The sequence below is a fragment of the Lontra canadensis genome, unplaced genomic scaffold (assembly GCF_010015895.1).
Source record: "Lontra canadensis isolate GAN:19392208 unplaced genomic scaffold, GSC_riverotter_1.0 scaffold111, whole genome shotgun sequence".
Lineage (NCBI taxonomy): Eukaryota > Metazoa > Chordata > Mammalia > Carnivora > Mustelidae > Lontra > Lontra canadensis.
This window is the reverse complement of record NW_022631105.1, coordinates 5,541,635-5,558,633: the sequence shown is the minus strand read 5'-3', so window position 1 is coordinate 5,558,633 and position 16,999 is coordinate 5,541,635. Positions and strand designations below refer to the sequence as shown.

Below are 16,999 nucleotides of genomic sequence, written 5' to 3'. Positions count from 1 at the left end.
GATAAAACATAACATCAAATTCACCATTTCACCTTCTTTGCATATACTCTTGAGTCTCTTACTTAAGAGTCAAATCCAGCTTCACCAACTCCTGCCCTGTACTTGGCACCTGAATGTGACTGGAGAGACACACATAAGCCCCCTAACGGGGTCTCCCTGTCCAGGAGCACCCAGTTCTACCGGCCTCACCGGCTACATGCTGCCCAGCTGTCCGGCTGTCCCTCCTCCAAGCACACCCTTTCCCGCTGTGCTCCCTACGTGAGTTTCCACATCTGCTGCCCTTCCCCTCTCCCAGATGATACCATTGCTTCTCTCACTGCGCTGAGTTCCAAAGAGCTTACTTAGCCTGGGGAAATCAGAGGACCTGACTTGGCTTAGGAAGGGTAGAGGTGAGCTGAGCCAAAGGCAGAGGGCCCCATCTGTGTGCAGAGGACCGCAGGTTTCTTGGGGGAAACAGGGCCCAAATTGCGTGGCATCAAGAGGAGATGATCTTCGAGGCTGGTCTGTGATCAAGGATCTCACAGTCAAAGCCAGGCTCAGCCTCTCCCGTGTCCCCACACAGCATACCCTTTACTCCTGGGCTCAAAGAGCTGTGGCAATGGCCGAGAAGCCTCATGAAGACTCGTCGGGGAGGAGGCAGTAGGGAGCAGATAGAAGACATGGTCTCGGGACCTGCTGGGTGCATAGCCCCTGGTTCCACAATCTTTTGTAATTAATGCCAGCTGGTGCCCCCCCGATAATGAGTCCCCTCCCAGTAGCCCTTCAGCTAGCCCTGACCCCCTGCCCTTGCTCCCAGATCTGGGGTTTTGCTTTGGCCATTGCAACCTAGTCTGTCTTAGGACAGGGCTGTGACAATGAGGCTTTAATGCCCTAACCATCACTCCAGTTCTTCTGGGGTCCTGTCCTCCCCCAGGTCCTGAACCCTCTGCCCTGGGTAGGGTCTCTACAGGCATCACAGTGTGATGACTCTGAGCTTAGACTCCAGAATAGGACTTCTCAGCCTTAGCACCACTGACATCTGGGGCTGGATAATTCTTTATTGCGGGGGCTGTCTCAGATATCCTGCGATGTCGGTATACCATCCCCAGCCTCTACCCAGGAAATTCGACCAGCACACCCCACCCCCCTCCCCCATCCTCCAGTGTGACCAACAAAAATATCTCCCAGCGCTGTCCTTTGTCCCTGGAGGATGCCATTGCCCTGGGTGGAGGACCACTGATCTAGCGTCTGACGGTCCTGGGTTCACACTCAGCTCCTACCTTGGCACAAGTCCCTTCACCAGTCTGAGCCTCGTCTCCCCTGTTCCTAAGACAGGAAGCCCTACACCTGACTCACAGGTAGATGTGAGGCTTAGCGCGCAGTCGTGCACGTGCAAAGCTGGAGACAGGGCCTGCACCAGAGGAGACACTTAGTCCTCACCACGATTAGTAGCTCCTGGATGCTGAGCCCTTCTGACCCTGCGGGTGTGGCTCTCACTGCCCTGCCTTATCTCTGGGTCTGATCCTACTGCCCAACAGTCCCCACCTAGGAGACAGGTGAAAACAGGGAGCCTTCAGAGGCCCACCACTGCGGGACCATCCCAAATACCACCAGGTACCTCTGAGGGCTCTGCTGGGCAGTTATTCACAGTGGCTAATTCTGGTGACTCTGGGAGCCCATGCAGAGCCTGCGTTCTACCCCAACTCCTGGAAGCTTCCTTGAGCTCAGGAAGTGGCATTGATATGCAGGACGGGTCCTACAGGGGAAGCTCATGTGTCCGGCCCAGAAACGTAGTAAGGACTGCAGGAAAGGTGGGAGGGGGACATTCAGAAGCCACCAAAAGCACCAAGGCCCACAGACTCACACCTAAGGATCCATCAGGGCAACCGCCAGGCCAGGAGAAGCTGAGGTTCAGAAGCTGGGGCTGAGGCATCTGGAGAAGCTGGGCCTCCCCCCCCGCACCTGTCCCCTTCCTCCTCTGCTGTCCTGCCACACGTTTAGTGAGCACCTATTGTGTGACCACTCAGCGCCAAGTGCTGCTGGCTCCGCGCAGCCCCATGTGGGGAAAGCTACAGCCGGGTGAGCGGCTGCTGTTCCAGAGGCCAAGGGAAAGAGAGGACCTCGGTCTTTCCTGCGGTGCGCATGAGCCTGGGTCACCTCCTAGACGTTCTAGTTGCCTAGAGCTTATCTTCTTGCTCCTCCATGAGTCAGGGCTCAGATCCCAAAGGCCACCATCATCGTCCCCCTGGCACACGTGGAATTGTGTCTCCCCCCACCCCCCACTGAACTTGTTTGGTGAAGTCCCAAACCCCCTCCCTCAGAACGTGTTCTTACTTGGAGATGGGGTCTTTACAAAGGTAATGCAGTTAAAAGTAGGGTGACCCTAATCCAATATGACCATTGTCCTAGGACAGGAGAAATTTAGGACACAGGGACAGAGGGAAGATGTGTGACTGGGGGAAGACAGCCATCATCAAGTCAAGGAGCAAGGCCCAGGGCAGATCTGCCTTCACAAGGAACCTCCCAAGGAACCCAGCCCACTGCCGACACCTTATCCTCCAGCAGCCTCCGGAAAATACATTTCCAGGCTTGAAGCCCCCCAGCTGGCTCCTTTGCTAAGGAAGCCCTAGAAGACTCACCCACCTCCCAACACTGCCTTCCCTCCTCCTGTGTTGGTCTTCGTGTAACCAGCCTGCCCGTCCCAGGGCCACCCGCCTGTCCCCTCGCATCCTCCGGTCTGCCTGGGACCACCAAAAGCACGGTGCTGACAACAACGTGCTTATGAGCACAAGGCAGGGCCTGGCTGGGGGCCAGACCTCCTGAGCTTGTATCTTTCTGCCACCACCGACTGACGGGAATACAAAAGGGCCATGTTGTATCAACCCCTCTTCGCCTCAGTCTGTTTATCTGTAAAACGGGTACAGCGCCGCTTCCGCTCTCACCAGCTTATTGTGCACAGCAAAACAGTATGGGGGTGGCATGCAGGAGTTCTCGTTAAGTCCTAAGGGCCCAAATGAAGCCATCGCTTAGTTAGCACGTCGCTCCTGGGCAGACACTCACCCTACTTTGGACTTTGACTGAACTCACCGTCATTTAAAACCTCTATTCCCTCTCTACTCTGACTGTGCCGAGACGTGTCTCCCACCCTCTGCCTATCTGGATGCAAGAACAGGTGACGTATAGTTTTACTCCTGTTGATTTTCATCTTGTAGGAATCAGCCCATTATCCTAGCTTGGGATCCTGGGAGTCTCAGTTCGGCTATCTGATACATTTGCCATCCTTTCCAGCTGTGAGTCATTCATAGATCCATGAGCGCCACCTTCTCCCTTCATCCAGGTTCATGCTGACCGTACCGGAAAAGGACAGACAGACAAAGCCCTCTCTCCAGACAATCTACAACCTTTGGGCTGAGTCTTCAATTGGTAGCAAATTCACTCAATGGTAGTAACAGGCAGTGATGAGCTGGAGTGTCACGTTGGGAGTTTAAAATCAGCCGTGGTAGGAGTATTTATACCAGGGAAATTGGCAAATAATACAAATCAGATTTCAGCTCCCCCTTCCCACCCTGTCAAGAGCCAGTTGTTAAATATTTACCCGCACATTTGCCCACGCTCATGTGTCACGCTCAAGATATTGGGAGAGACTTTGTCAAACACCTCCAAATTCACACATACATCTTCACGGAGCCTTCATAGCCTACCAAACAGTGCAGTATGCATTATTTAATTCAGTTCTTTGAACATCCCAGAAGTTAAAGGGCTGAATATCACTGTACCCACTATACCCATTTTAAAGATGAGGAACACGAGGTTAATGATTGTCTCAGAGCCAGACAGGGAACTAGTGTCAAAGGCGGGGCTCAGACCACCGTGTTTGGATCTCAACTGTCACTGCTATTTTCGGCTTGACAATGAACTGTGCCCCTGCCCCCCCGCACCCACCGCCCAGTCCCCACTGTTGACTGTCACAAGTGCCCTGAATTCCATCACCAGCCACTGTTCTGGGTTTAATACTCAATCTTTGAGGGGGATTCTGCAACTGGGGGTTCTACCTCCAGCCCTTCCTGTTAGTAGCATATCACTGGGATCCCTGTTTCTACCTGGGGGAGGACCCTCAAATTTTTGACAAGACTCTGCGCTCTGTTTAAAGTTCACCGATGACAAGAGATTGCTTAAAGTGACCCCAACTCAATGCAGTCTTTCTCAGCCTGGGCTCCAGTGATACCAGGGACTCTCGAGCTCTCCAGGCTAGCAACGCTGACTTAGGGCTCTGGGCCCCAGGGCTAGAAGAGGAGACCAGTGGGGGGTGACAGCGTGAGAGGAGCCCAAGGAGGAAGCTGCAAAGCCGACAGGTTTGGCGTAGCCCACACAGTGTCTTTCTCAAACACTTTTTTAAAATCCTAAAGGGAGGGGCGCCTGGATGGCTCAGTGGGTTGGGCCTCTGCCTACCGCTCAGGTCATGATCTCAGAGTCCTGGGATTGAGCCCCAAATTGGTCTCTCTGCTCAGCGGGGAGCCTGCTTCCCCCTCTCTCTCTGTCTGCCTCTCTGCCTGCTTGTGATCTCTCTCTCTGTCAAATAAATAAATAAAATCTTTAAAAAAAAAATCCTAAAGGGGCACCTGGGTGGCTCAGTTGTTAAGCATCTGCCTTTGGCTCAGATCATGATCCCTGGGTCTTGGGATCGAGCCCCATAGGGGGAAGCCTGCTTTTCCTCTCCCATTTCCCCTGCTTGTGTTTCCTCTCTCACTGTGTCTCTCTCTGTCAAACAAATAAATAAAATCTTAAAGAAAAAAAAAAAACAAACCCAAAACTTTAAAATCTTAAGAATTGAGAGATTTCACCTAAAAAGCCAGATTTCCAGAATCTCTTAAAAAAACTGGAAATCTGGCAACACAAGCCTATTGATATACTTGGAAACAATCAGATGGAATTGGGGAGGGGCTGTCCCTTTTCAAAGTGGCAGGACTTCTCCAATTTACCGTGCCCACCCCCCATTTTGGGGTTGCAAACTCTAAAGCCCTAGGCACCCAGCAATGAATGTAAATGTAAATGAGTGGTGTGAGCTTTAAGCACCAGGACAACTAGCCTTTGACCTTGGGTCTAGGTGCTGGGGTACCAGGGCTAGCTGCTTTGTCTCTTTGAGGGCCCATCTGGTCTGGGTCGCCGCACACCTCTGGGAGCTGGTTGTGGTACACAGACCCCAAATGGGGTCTTGCATTAACCACTGGGAAGTTACTCAACCTCTCTGTGTTTCAGTTGCTCATCTTGAAAATGATGATGATAATACTAGCATTTCCCTCATCGTCTTGGGATGAGGATAAATCAGCTAAACCATGACAGGTTCTTAAAACAGTTCCTAAAACTTGCAATAAGCTCAGCCAACACTGGTTGCCATCCTTCCACCCAGGGCCTGCTTGGCTCGTCTCCATCCCATGGGAGCTGCTCTGGAGTCTCGGGGGACGGCTGAGGAAGAGAGAGGGCTGGACAGTGGGGGGCTCTACCTAACCACCCAACTCTGCACCTGAGTTCAAGACGTGGGAGCAGGGAGAGTGGGGTTCTCAGCTGAGGGGAGGAACAGCCCAGGGGCTGCTCGCTGACTCCAGGCCTTATGAGCCCACAGTGTAAGGGCGGTGAGAACGGAAGCTGGGCCTGGAACCAGGGAGGACACGGTTACAGGGTCTGCAGATGACGCATGGACGCCGAGCACCACATTTTAACCCACAGGCCAACGAGGGGTGCTCTGGCATTTACCACATGCTGGGTGTGGAGCTGAGTGCTCAGTATTTAGCATCCCTGTGGATCTTTCCAGAAGGGGCATCAAGACCCACCTTACACAGGGGACAATGAGGCTCAGAGAACTACGTGCCTCTTCCCATGTCTGCCTAGCTGTTAAGGGGCACAGCCCACCTTCCAACGGAGCCCGGGGAGCCCCGAAGCCTGTCTGCCGGCACCAGGCAGCCCCACCCCCCTCTGGCTCTCCCAGTGGGCACCAAGGGCAAGAGCAGCCTGCCCAGGCCTCCAGGTGAGGAACGTCTGAGGAAGCCAGACCCAAATGTTCCCGAGAGCAGACCCAGGGAGTGTGGACAACTGCCTCCCAGTGTCTGGAGGCAGTCAGATGTCATGGAAGCAGAAAAGGGTTTATTCTCTAGAACTCCAACGGGCAAGAGCAGGGTCACAGGAAGTTAGACTCCCCTCACCATAAGAACAACTACGGATGGGGCACCCGGGCGGCTCAGCTGGTAAAGCCTCCCACTCTTGATTTCAGCTCAGGTCAAGATCCCAGGGTCAGCGCAGGGAGTAGGGGGGATCGAGCCCCATGTCAGGCTCTGTGCTCGGTGGGGAGTCTGCCCGAGAGTCTCTCTCTCCTGCTGCCCCTCCCGCCTCCCCTCCCCCAGGCATGCTCTCTTTTTCTGCTCTCAAAAATAAATAAATAAATCTTTAAAACAAAACAAAACAAACAACTAAATTTTGTTTAGGAGCGTCTGTGAACAAGGGGAATAGGTCCTTTTGCAAAGGGACTGCTGCCCAGGCATGGGCCAAGGGCAACTCAGGTGTCAGCAGGCCAAGGTGGGTAGGAAAAAAGCCCACCCTTGGGTTGTGGGGTGTAGAGAGGGCAGGTCAACCATACAGAAGGATCTCAGGGTCCTCTTCTTTTTTTTTTTTTTTTTTTTTTTTTTTTTTTTTGGCAGAGAGAGAGAGCACTCAAGCAAGAGAGTAGGGTAGGAGTAGAGAGAGGGAGAGAGAGAATCCTGAGTGGGCTCCACACCCAGCATAGAACCCAACGTGGGGCTTAATCTCACAACCCTGAGATCATGACCCAAAGCAAAATCAAGCGTCAGACTCTTAACTGACTGACCGAGCCACCCAGGTGCCCCTCAGGGTCCTCTTAAGCTCAACTGTCAGAGGCACCTCCTGCCCGCCCCACCCCTTCCTCCTTCATACACGAAATGTTTTTCTGAATTGTGCTGAACAAGACAGATGCTGCCTGTGCCTTTAAGGAGCACTACAATGAAATCTTTACATTTTGGGTACATGCTACAAGCTCTAAGTAGGTGGGACTTCATATCTCATCAGGGTGGGAGAAAGTGTCCCTGGAAGAAGCAGCATTTGAGGGGCGCCTGGGTGGCTCAGTGGGTTAAAGCCTCTGCCTTCAGCTCAGGTCATGATCCCAGGGTCCTGGGATCGAGCCCCGCATCGGGCTCTCTGCTCAGCAGGGAGCCTGCTTCCTCCTCTCTCTCTGCCTGCCTCTCTGCCTCCTTGTGATCTCTGTCTGTCAAATAAATAAATAAAATATTTTAAAAAGAAAAAAAAGAAGCGGCATTTGAGTCGACACTTGAAGGATGGGCAGATTTGGGCAGGTGAAGGGAGCTGGAAGCCTGTTGCAGGCCAAGGGAACAGCATGTGGGAAAGCCCCAAATGAGGACAGGCACTTGAAGCCTGAGAGGAAACGGAAGACAGAAGAGATCAGGTCTGTGTTGCAGGAAGCCTGGTGGGTGGGGGGCGGGGGGCAGTGAGGAGGGGCCCAGACTGAGAGTGGGGCACCACTCAGTGGCCACCTCCGTGGTCCAGGCAGGAGACAACAGCGGCATTACTGAGACTTAAGCAGATGGAACTGAGATGTGTCTAGGAAATCGAGTCAAAGCAAAGGAAGAGGGGATCGTTCCAGTGGAGAGACAAGGATCGGGGAGGGTCAAATGGGCTTGAGCTTCTGCGTGTCTGTCAGCACTGTGGCCAGCCCCGGCCCCACCAGGGAGGGGACCCCATGCTCTTGTCATCATGTGTTCACGGGGAGCCCTCTACTCTGTTCCTCCGGAGAGAAACTCTGGACTAATCCTGCCACCTCGCCCACCCCTTGGGAGGGTCTCTCCGCCTGAGGAAGTGGCGCAGGCGGGGGTGGGGGTCTGACATTTACTGGACAAGTTCCTCTCCTAGTTCGTGGGTAGTGATTTCATGGCTGCCCCCTGCAGCCTGCCCTTTCCTTTGGGTTGCGTCTGTTGGCAGGAGGGAGCCCCTCTCTACCTGATCCCATGCCCCAGACAAGCAAACCCAAGTTAGGGTGTAGGGTCGCCTGCTGCATCCCAGCCTCACGCTCAAGCTTCTTTCTCCAGCCCGGTGGGCCCCGCAGTGAAGCTGGGATGTCCCTGACACGAGGGCCTGCTTCTCAGCAGGCTCCCCCACTAAGGTATAAGGCAAGTGGCCGGACCCGCCCTCTACCCAGACTCGCTGCTGGGCATGGTGCTGGGCGAGGTCTCTACGTTCCTACGAGGATGTTACCCTTCCCCAGGAATGTGACTCTACTTCGTCCCCGATTTTAAACAGACCTTCCTGCCGCCTGATAGTTCTCAAAACTATCGTAAATACTAGCTTGTAGGGCTCTTCCTGAGGCAGTCCGAGTCTTCCTCGAGACCTTCTAACTTACATCTTGGCATTGACCGTGATCAGCAACATTGACAGGGCTGCACACTATCGCGTGGATCTTTCCCTTGGCCTAGGAAACCCGCGCTTAGCTCTGCCGCCCAGTGTCCCCCTCACGTCATCACACAGGAGACACTTCTCGGGGTCACAGGGCCCGAAATCACAGTGTCTCTGAGCAAGCGGTCTGGCGTCCTGGGCAGTGTGAATGACACGTGCGCCCCGTTTTTCTCACTGCAGAAGGGGTCTTGGGACCTCAGGCTTGTGTTTTGTGCACTAATGTGATTCTCGGCTCCCACATATATTCCGTCCCCTTTATTCCCAGTGCCCTGACTTCCTCACTACAGGTGTCTCTGCCAGTGCCTCTGACCCTTTCTGGAGAGAGCTGGAGCCCAGGCATGCTTTCCTGCATCTTCTTGTCTCTGCCTCCTCCCCTCCCCACAGTATGCTGCTCCTTGCTCCAGGCCCCAGAATGTTCTTCGGTCTGGAAAGAAGGCTGACATGGGAGATGATCCAAGTCTGTAAATTCCAGGAAAGGCATGAGCGGGACGCATGCTCCTAAGACACGTGCTCAGATTTCCTGGAAGTTTAGGTAACCAAGAAATTGGTTTCATGGCCTGGGAAGCCGGTCAGGAGGTGGGCCAGGCTGAAGGGAGCAAGTAGTCTCCCGCAGGGTCTTTGCAAGTGACCAGTGCTCTGCGCAGCCCTCGCCAACCGGGACACCGTGGCCACCGCCCCGGCCTCCCCCAGAGTCGCTCAGCCGCGTACCCACCGGCAGCGGGCGGCCACCTCTGGCGCGGTCATCCGCGGGGGCTCAGAATCCAGCGGAAGCTGCGGGCCCTTCACTCCTCCCCCGCGTCCGCAACTCAGCCTTCTCTCGTGACACCTCCTGACACCGCCTCCCGGGACCCCCCTCCTGGTGACACCTTCAGCTCATTACCTCCACCACTTAACGCTCCCTAATAACGAGCTCTCACTCGCAATCACACTGGCAGCGCCCGGGCGAAGACAGCCTCCAGCTGCTGCACGCCTGGGCCCGCGCCCACCGCGCTGTCTAGACGCGAGCACGGGGCCCGTCAGCATCCAAATGACAACACGTGCCCCAGCCGTCAAGCGTCAAAGCCGGCTCCATTCCCGGGGACTGCACACAGTGAATGAAGCCCAATTTCATGTTAATGCGGCTCCAGAACAAAATGCCAGGAGCTTCCTCCAGCACCTTCCCGCTTACCCCCTCACATGGGGAGGCCCCCGGGGGTGTCAGGACCGACCCTCCATTCACCTTGTGACCAACTGTCATCAGGATGTACCCAAAGCCCTCAGAGCCTCCAACCCCCACCACCCCGCCAAGACTCCCCACCCCTGCGGCCCATCCTTTGGGGTGATCACCTTCAGGCATGGTCTGGATCAAACCTGGCCACCGACCTCCTGCTGCTGGGGAGCCGGCTTAGGGCTCAGCTCAATGCACCCCAAATCAGCGGCAACTCACAAGGACTCACCATGCGGGGGAACCCCGGCTCTAGGGTACCCCCTGGGGACCCCCACTGCTCCGCAAGTCTCCACACTGAGACACCGGAGGACTTTTGAGAACTTCCAAGTTGCCCAGAAAGTACACCGGCTTGCACCTTTTGTTTAGGACTCTGTGTTAAAAAACCGACCCCTGCAAGCTGGGGAGCCGGTCCATGCTTAACCTGAGACAGTGGTCAGGTTGTGGGGAAGAGGCAGGACCTTTGTTCACGGGCTTGACTCTGTTCCCCCAGTGGCCAGCATCAGGTGACAGCCCCGGGCTCCCCCAGCTGCCCAGGCAGAAGAGAGTTCCTCTGCTCTTTCTGAGGAAGCAGAAGCCGGGAGAGCCACCGTCATTTGACCCAGCCCCTGCCCCCTGAAAGCCCACTGCAGGCTGCCCCTTTCGGGGCCTTCCTCCTCCTCAGAGCCCTGGGGCCTGAATGGTCCACTGGGGCGCTCCCCACAGGCTTCGGGTCCTGAGGGCAGGGACTAAGTCCCCCCAGCACCCAGCCTGTCACAGGAGACTCCCACTAGTGATGTAGCCAGGATGACACATGGGGCTGGGCAGGCCTCAGACCCGGCTCCTGCCCTTCCCCACAGCCGAACGGGGCTCTGAGGCAGGCAGCCTTTCCACCCAGGTCCTCGGTGCTTCCTTCTGGACCAGGGGCACCGATGTGGTACTAGCCTGGCCACACTCCTTGTACTTTGCCAAGAGGAGGCCCAGGAACATCCAGCTCGCATGTGATGGGCCTGGAGCGCCTCTGAGTCGGAGGCCTGCCTGGGGGCAGCCCCAGGCTGACCCCACCCGAGGCCACGTGACCGGCTGCGGCCACCTCCCCTTCCCGCGGAGAACAAACCCCAGTCTGGGTTCTGGAAGGATTTTAGAAGTTTGCCAAAGCAGGTCTGGGGTTAGGTTTCGGGAACCCAAGTTGTGCTGGGCATCAGCGGGGTCCCCCCAGCCAGCAGCGAGCATGTGTGGACACACGCAGGTGAGGATGGGGGAGGTGTGTGTCTGAGAATGGGAGGAAATGAAATAACCCAGAGCCCCAGGCCCTTTTCACCTGACCCAAAAACTGGTATCAAGCCCACCGGGTTCCTGGCTCAGAACAGCTTTGATGGGCAGGACCCAGGGAGCCAGGAGGAGACGGGCCCTCAGGAGAGGCCGTTCAAGGGTGGAAGATGTCAGTAGGGTCTGGGGTGGCCCCAGTGGTGGGAGGGGATAGGAAGCAGTGTCGTAGGTCTGCCTTGGGCAGGGCAGAAATGCCCAGAGGGGGCCTTTGGGTATGACCAGAGGCCAAGAGCCAGCACCTCTCAGTGGGGTCCCAGGGCTCCTGCTCCTGGATTTGGGGGGGGGGGGCAGCGCCTACCTGTACCACGGCGGGTGGGTGCTGAAGGCCTGGAGTCATAGGTGGCGGGGTCCTGCAGCGGGGGAGTCATCCAGTGCCCCCTCGGTGCCCGGGCCCAGAGCCCACTGCGCCTGCAGCACCAAGGGCCATTGTGAGGAGAATCTGAAAGGAGAGGGCAGTGGGAGGGGAGGGCCAGACCCTGAGGCGCGAAGGCAGAGTCCAAATGGACTTCTGAGGGCTGGGGAGGAAGCCTGAGGGGGTCGGCCGGGTGGACCAAACTCCGTGACAAGGAGGTCTGAGAAAGAAAACAGGAGATGTGTGGAAAGGGACCAGGATGGAGGGGATAGGCAAGGGCCAGAGAGGGCTCCTGGGGAGGTAGGGGCGGGAGCAGTGTGAGAGCAGGAAGCAGTCAGCACAGACCAGGTCTTGAGGGACTGAGCTGGAAGGACAGAGCAGAGAACCCAGGCAAGACCCAGGCCTGGCAGGGGAGGCAAGGTCTGGGGACTTGGCGATACGCGGAGGAAGGGAGGAGCTGGGCCTCAGACGCACTGGGCATGACCATCAGGCCCAGACGGGACCTGGATGGCTCATGGAGCCCAGAAGGGACATCCGAGGGAATCCTGGGGTGGCAGCCACCTGGAGTAGGCCTGTTCTCAATCCACCCACCATGCTCAGCCCCCCTCCCCAACCCCTCGCTGCCCCTCCCTGTAGTTTCAGCCCTCCTGCAGCAGCCACAAGGCCACAGGCTGGCCTCAGGACCCAATTGTGAACTCAAGTCCTTGAGCAGGTGGAGTGTGGGGGATGAGGTAAAGGCGTTGCTACAGGTATGGGGTGGGGGGCGGCTGAGAGTGGTTCAGGGTCACATGTAGGCGTAGGCGGTGTTGGCCAGGAGGCTACTCAGATAAGTGTGAGGGGGCGGGGCCAGCAATGAGAGGAGGAAGACGCTAATGGAGAGAGGTTACCAGCCCACGGGGTGGGGGGTGGGGTGCCCTGCAGGAAGGCTGAGGACAGAGGGACAACCTGAATGGGAGAGAGGTGTCCAGGCAGGGGAGAGGAGGGAAGGTGCCAGGCAGAGGGAAGGAGGGGAGGTGCTAGGCAGGGCAGAGGAGGGGAGGTGCCAGGCAGAGGGAAGGAGGGGAAGTGCCAGGCAGGGGAGTGGGTAGGAGGGAGAGGATGCCAGGCAGGAGCAGGATGGGAACATGCTAGGCAGGGAGGGGTGGCAGGCGAGGGGGAGGAGTAGGTGTAGGCGATCGGGGAGGAGGGAAGGTGCCAGACATGAGGGAGGAGAGGAAGGTACCAGGCGGAGGAGTGCCAGGCAGAAGGAAGGAGGGGAAATGCAGGTGGAGGGAGGACGGGAAGGTACCAGGTAGGGGAAGGAAGGAAAGAGGCCAGGCAGAGAGGAGAAGGGGGAGGTATCAGAGAGGAGGTAAGATGGGAGTTTGGCAGTCATGGAAGGGGTGCAAGAAAGGGGGTAGGGGGAAGCGAGAACCAGGCTGAGGGTGGGGGAGGTGCCAGGCAGGGGGAGGAAGAGAGGGAGGAGAGGGGGAGAGATCAGGAGAGGAGGAGGGGATGGAGATGCCAGGCGCCGGTGGGGGGGGTGCCAGGTAATGGGAAGTGCCAGGTAAGAGGAAGGTGCCAGGAAGGGGTGAGAAGGAAGATGCCAGGCAGGGGGGAGGAGGGATGCCAGGCAGTGGGGAGACCAGAGAGATGCCAGGCAGGGAGGAGAGCCGGGAGAGGCCAGGGGGGGCGGAGGGGGATGTCAGACGGGGGGAGATGCCAGACAGGGGGGAGGAGGATGCCAGGCAGGGAGGAGAAGGGATGCCAGGCAGGCGGGAGCAGAGGAGATACCAGGGAGGGGGGAGGAGGGATGCCAGGCAGGGGAAGGAGGGATGATGCCAACAGAGGCAGGACGGGTACTGCCAGGCAGGGAAGGCGGGGGCGCCGGCGCAGCGCGGCCGGGCGGCGTCTCCGAAAGGGCCTGGGGGCCGCGCAGCGCGGGTCGCTCACCTGCTCCCCCGGGACCCCGGCCCCGGAGCACAGCCGCCCGCTCCCTGCTCGGCGCTCGGCTCGGCCCGGCGCCTGCGCCGCTGCAGCCCGGAGCGGGGGAGGCGCAGGGAGCGTCTGCAAAGAGCGAGGAGCTTAATAATGAGTTAGGGATCAGAGCAGGCAGCGTCGCCCATCCATCCGAATGTGCGATCACCACGTTGGGAGCATTGCCACCCGCCCTGGCCAAGTCCATTGTGATCCTCGGCCCGTACACATATGATGCTCAGGTCTGTAGGGGCCCCTAGGTGCCCACCGATCCACACAGACCGTCGGAGCATCCTAAGTGACCGCAGACCGTACCTGCTCTCGAGACCACACGCGCACACATGCACATTTGCACATACACGGGGGCGGGGGAGGGGGTGACGGTTCCACTCCAGGTTCAGAACCAGGCACTAACTGATGACCCCTCCTCCTACCTTTACGCACTAGCCCTTGCCCCACATCCAGTCACAGGAGTCAACCCTGGTCACTCCATGGGGTATCCCAGGAGTCACTGTCAAAGCACCAGTAGCCGCTAGCACAGGGCCTGGCATTTGGTAGGGGGTCAGCTCTTACCTGCTGAAAAAGATGAGCCTCAGAGAGCCTTAGGCAAGGTCCAGAGCTAGTGGGAGCCCCCGCAGGGAGGAGCCAGCAGGTGAGGACTTTGGGGCAGAGTCCTGGCAGCCCTGAGGTGGAGCTGTGATAGAGACCCAGGTCGGTGGGGTCCTGCCCCCTCAGATTCCGCCTCTGCCCTGGATGCCTGGCCCAGCCCCATCTGGGCCACTCCCTTGCGCTCTGGGCATTTGGGGTTCCTGGGCTCAGGCGCTGTCTGGGCCTCTACTGCTGCCTTGGAGGTTTTTCCACCTCTGCTGTTTTTTTTCCTGGTCATTATGTTTTACTTAATTTTTTTTCTAATTGTGTTAAACTACACAGAACACAAAATTCACCATCTTCACCACTTTTCAGTATACGGGTCAACGCTGTGAAGTGTATTTACCTTGCTGTGCAAACCATCGCCAGAACTCTCTCACCTTGGAAACCTAAAACTCTGCCCATTAAACAATTCTTCTCTCCCCCCAGATCTTGGGCACTGTCGTTCTACTTTCTGTTTCTATGAATTTGATTACTCTTGGTACCTCATATGAATATATTCATATGCATTTGCCCTTTTGTGACTGGTTTATCTCACCGGACAGCATGTCCTCTAGGTTCGTGCACGCCGTCCCCAGTGTCAGCTCTGCCTTCCTCTTCAGGCGGAAGGAGCTTCCATTGCGTGGATGGGTACAACCTATGGATGGGTGTCAACCACATTCCGTTCATCCATTCGTTTCTCCATGGGTAATGTTGCTTACACCCCCTTTAAAACAAGTTGCCATTAAACCGGACAGAAACACACTCCCGCGCAGCCTGGGAAGACATACTCGCCTCCCAGCCCCTTTCAGCACCTGTCATCCTATTTTCAGGACCCTTCCCCAGAGGACAGCAGACCTTTGGCTACTCAGCAGACCCACTGTGGCCTTTCTACCCAAATTTGCTTATGTAATGCGCTAGATCAAATGTATTCGTGTGTTCTTTCTAGTGAAGGGACCCCGGGGTCCCTGCTAACAGTTCCATGCTGTCTTTCCTAGGAACATTTATCTCCTAACAAGGGACTCTTGGAGATGCAGGGAAAGGACAGGTGCAGTCGATATTTTGAGGCGGGGAAGGATTTGCTCAGTGACCTGGGGGGCAGGGAACATGGAAAGTGATGTGGATAATGGGGTCTGAAGGGGCTGGAAAGACCTCCCATGACCCAGACCTTGGTGTTGAGGTTAGTGCTGTAACCTTCACTCCTGTGGGCAGAGGAGTCTGTTCAGAGGTGGAACACACCCTCCTGTCTCTCCCCCCCACCCCGCCCCAAAAGCTCTCTCCCCTCCCACCACGAGTTATTAACCTCGTGCAACAAGCCCTTCTATGGGACAAGTAGTTCGTTCTGAAATGAGGCAACGTGACCGGGTTCCTACACGAGGGTGTGTGTGTTGGGGGGCTGGTCGTCAGAGGAGGCCCCCAAAGGGAGAACAGGCAGGCAGGACACAAGGAGAGGCAGCCTCAAGTGGGCAGGCTGAGTGCTGGCCTAGGCCTGGCCAGAGGGGACAATGCAGACAGCCAGCTGGGCAGTCCTGCCTCTTCTTACCCTGTGCCCACACCCTGCGCCCCCCCTTTTTCCTCCTACTCTCGGTCTGTCCATCAGTGACAAAGTTATCAAAGGTTAAGCCCTTGGCTGTTCTTTACAACTTCCCAGGTAGGTGGGGCTGCATGTTTCTCTCTCAGTATTAATACCTTGTTTGTAGGTCACTGATATCTTGTCCGTCTTTCCTTCCGGACTGGGAGCTCCAGGAGGGTGGGACTGGGGGTTGTCGGGCTAGCACAAGCCTGGTGCAGAGGAAGGCCTAGTAAATGTCTGGAGGCAGCTCTGGCCACAGGAGGGCTGGCAGTGGAGGCCTAGGAAGCCAGGGGTGAGGCTGAGCCAGAGGTGGGGTGGGACAGGGCCGGAAATGAGGGGCAAAATTCAGCCATTCGTGAGACTGGCCACTGTTCCCTGCAGCACTGCTCGACTTGGAAATACCTAAATGTTTGCCAATTGGTGACAGATTAAATAAATTGTGTGACAGGTGTAAACAGGTGATAAGAGACAGGATAAACAGGTGACAAGATAAATACATCCTTCCGTGAATGCTATCAAACAATGCGGAAGCTCTCTACATACTGACAGAGCAGGATCTCGAAGGGGAGTAGAAAAAAGCGAGACCTGCGGAACTGTGTAAAGCAGGCTCGTGTGTGTGTGTGTGTGTGTTGGTGTGTTTGTATGTATATGAACACACAGTCCTCTAGAAGGGTACGAAAGGAGAGGGCCTCTGGTGAGTATCTGGAGTGTGGGATGGGTAGAGTGAGGCTTGGTTTCTACTCTGTGTTCCTTTTTACCTTTTTAATTTAGAAGTAAAAGTTTACAGAAATCACCCATATCATCATTTATACTTTCAAATTACACTGAGCACCCACTGTGTAAGATCAGGCCACAGATCTATGTGTCTTTGATCATGAACCCGTATGGGACTCTTCATCAGTTCATTTTTCTTTCTTTTAAGATTTTATTCATTTGTTTGAGAGAGAGAGATGGTGCATGTGCACAAGCAGGGGGAGAGGCAGGAGGAGATGGAGAAGCAGACTCCCCGCTGAGCATGGAGCCCACATGGCACAATCCCAGGACCCCAAGATCATGGCCTGAGCCAAAGGCAGATGCTTAACCATCTGAGCCTCCCAGGCAAGCCACCCTTCTCTTACTTGTTTTGCATTTCTGCCCCCAGCTTGTCTTATGGTATGTCCAGCACTGGACTAGGCTCTGTGGGCAGGGATGAATGAGACACCTCTTGACTGGATGGGGATTAATGCATGGAAGCAACTCTACCATGCCAGGGAGAAGGGCTGGAGTACAATCACAGAGGCCAGTCCCAATGCTGGAGGGGACAGAAAGTGGAATGGAGCTGGGGCGTAGGGGGATTAGTGCTTCATGGGGACAGAGTTTCTGTCTGGCAAGAAGAGAGTTCTGGAGACGGGTGGTGGAGACGGTTGCACAACAATGTGAATGTATTTAATGCCACTGAACCTCACACTTACACATGGCTAAGACGGTACATTTTAGGTGGTGTGTCTTTCACTATAATTAAAGCACATAAAAATAGGGGTTATCCTGT

General features: G+C 56.1%; 1 protein-coding gene across 2 annotated transcripts in view; it reads right to left on the bottom strand.

Annotated features, from left to right (window-relative positions):
• SMARCD3 (SWI/SNF related, matrix associated, actin dependent regulator of chromatin, subfamily d, member 3) overlaps positions 1-13,337 on the bottom strand; it is a 29,458-nt gene extending 16,121 nt beyond the window's left edge. The window contains exons 1-2 of one of the 2 annotated variants that reach the window (XM_032840281.1): positions 13,248-13,337; positions 11,262-11,402 (exon numbers count right to left, since the gene is read on the bottom strand). In XM_032840281.1, coding sequence (XP_032696172.1) covers positions 11,262-11,300 — 39 coding nt within the window. In that variant the 5' untranslated portion in view covers positions 11,301-11,402; positions 13,248-13,337. The remainder of the gene's footprint in view (positions 1-11,261; positions 11,403-13,247) is intronic. The other variant, XM_032840282.1, reaches the window with a different exon arrangement.
• Between the last annotated feature and the right edge of the window lie 3,662 nt (positions 13,338-16,999).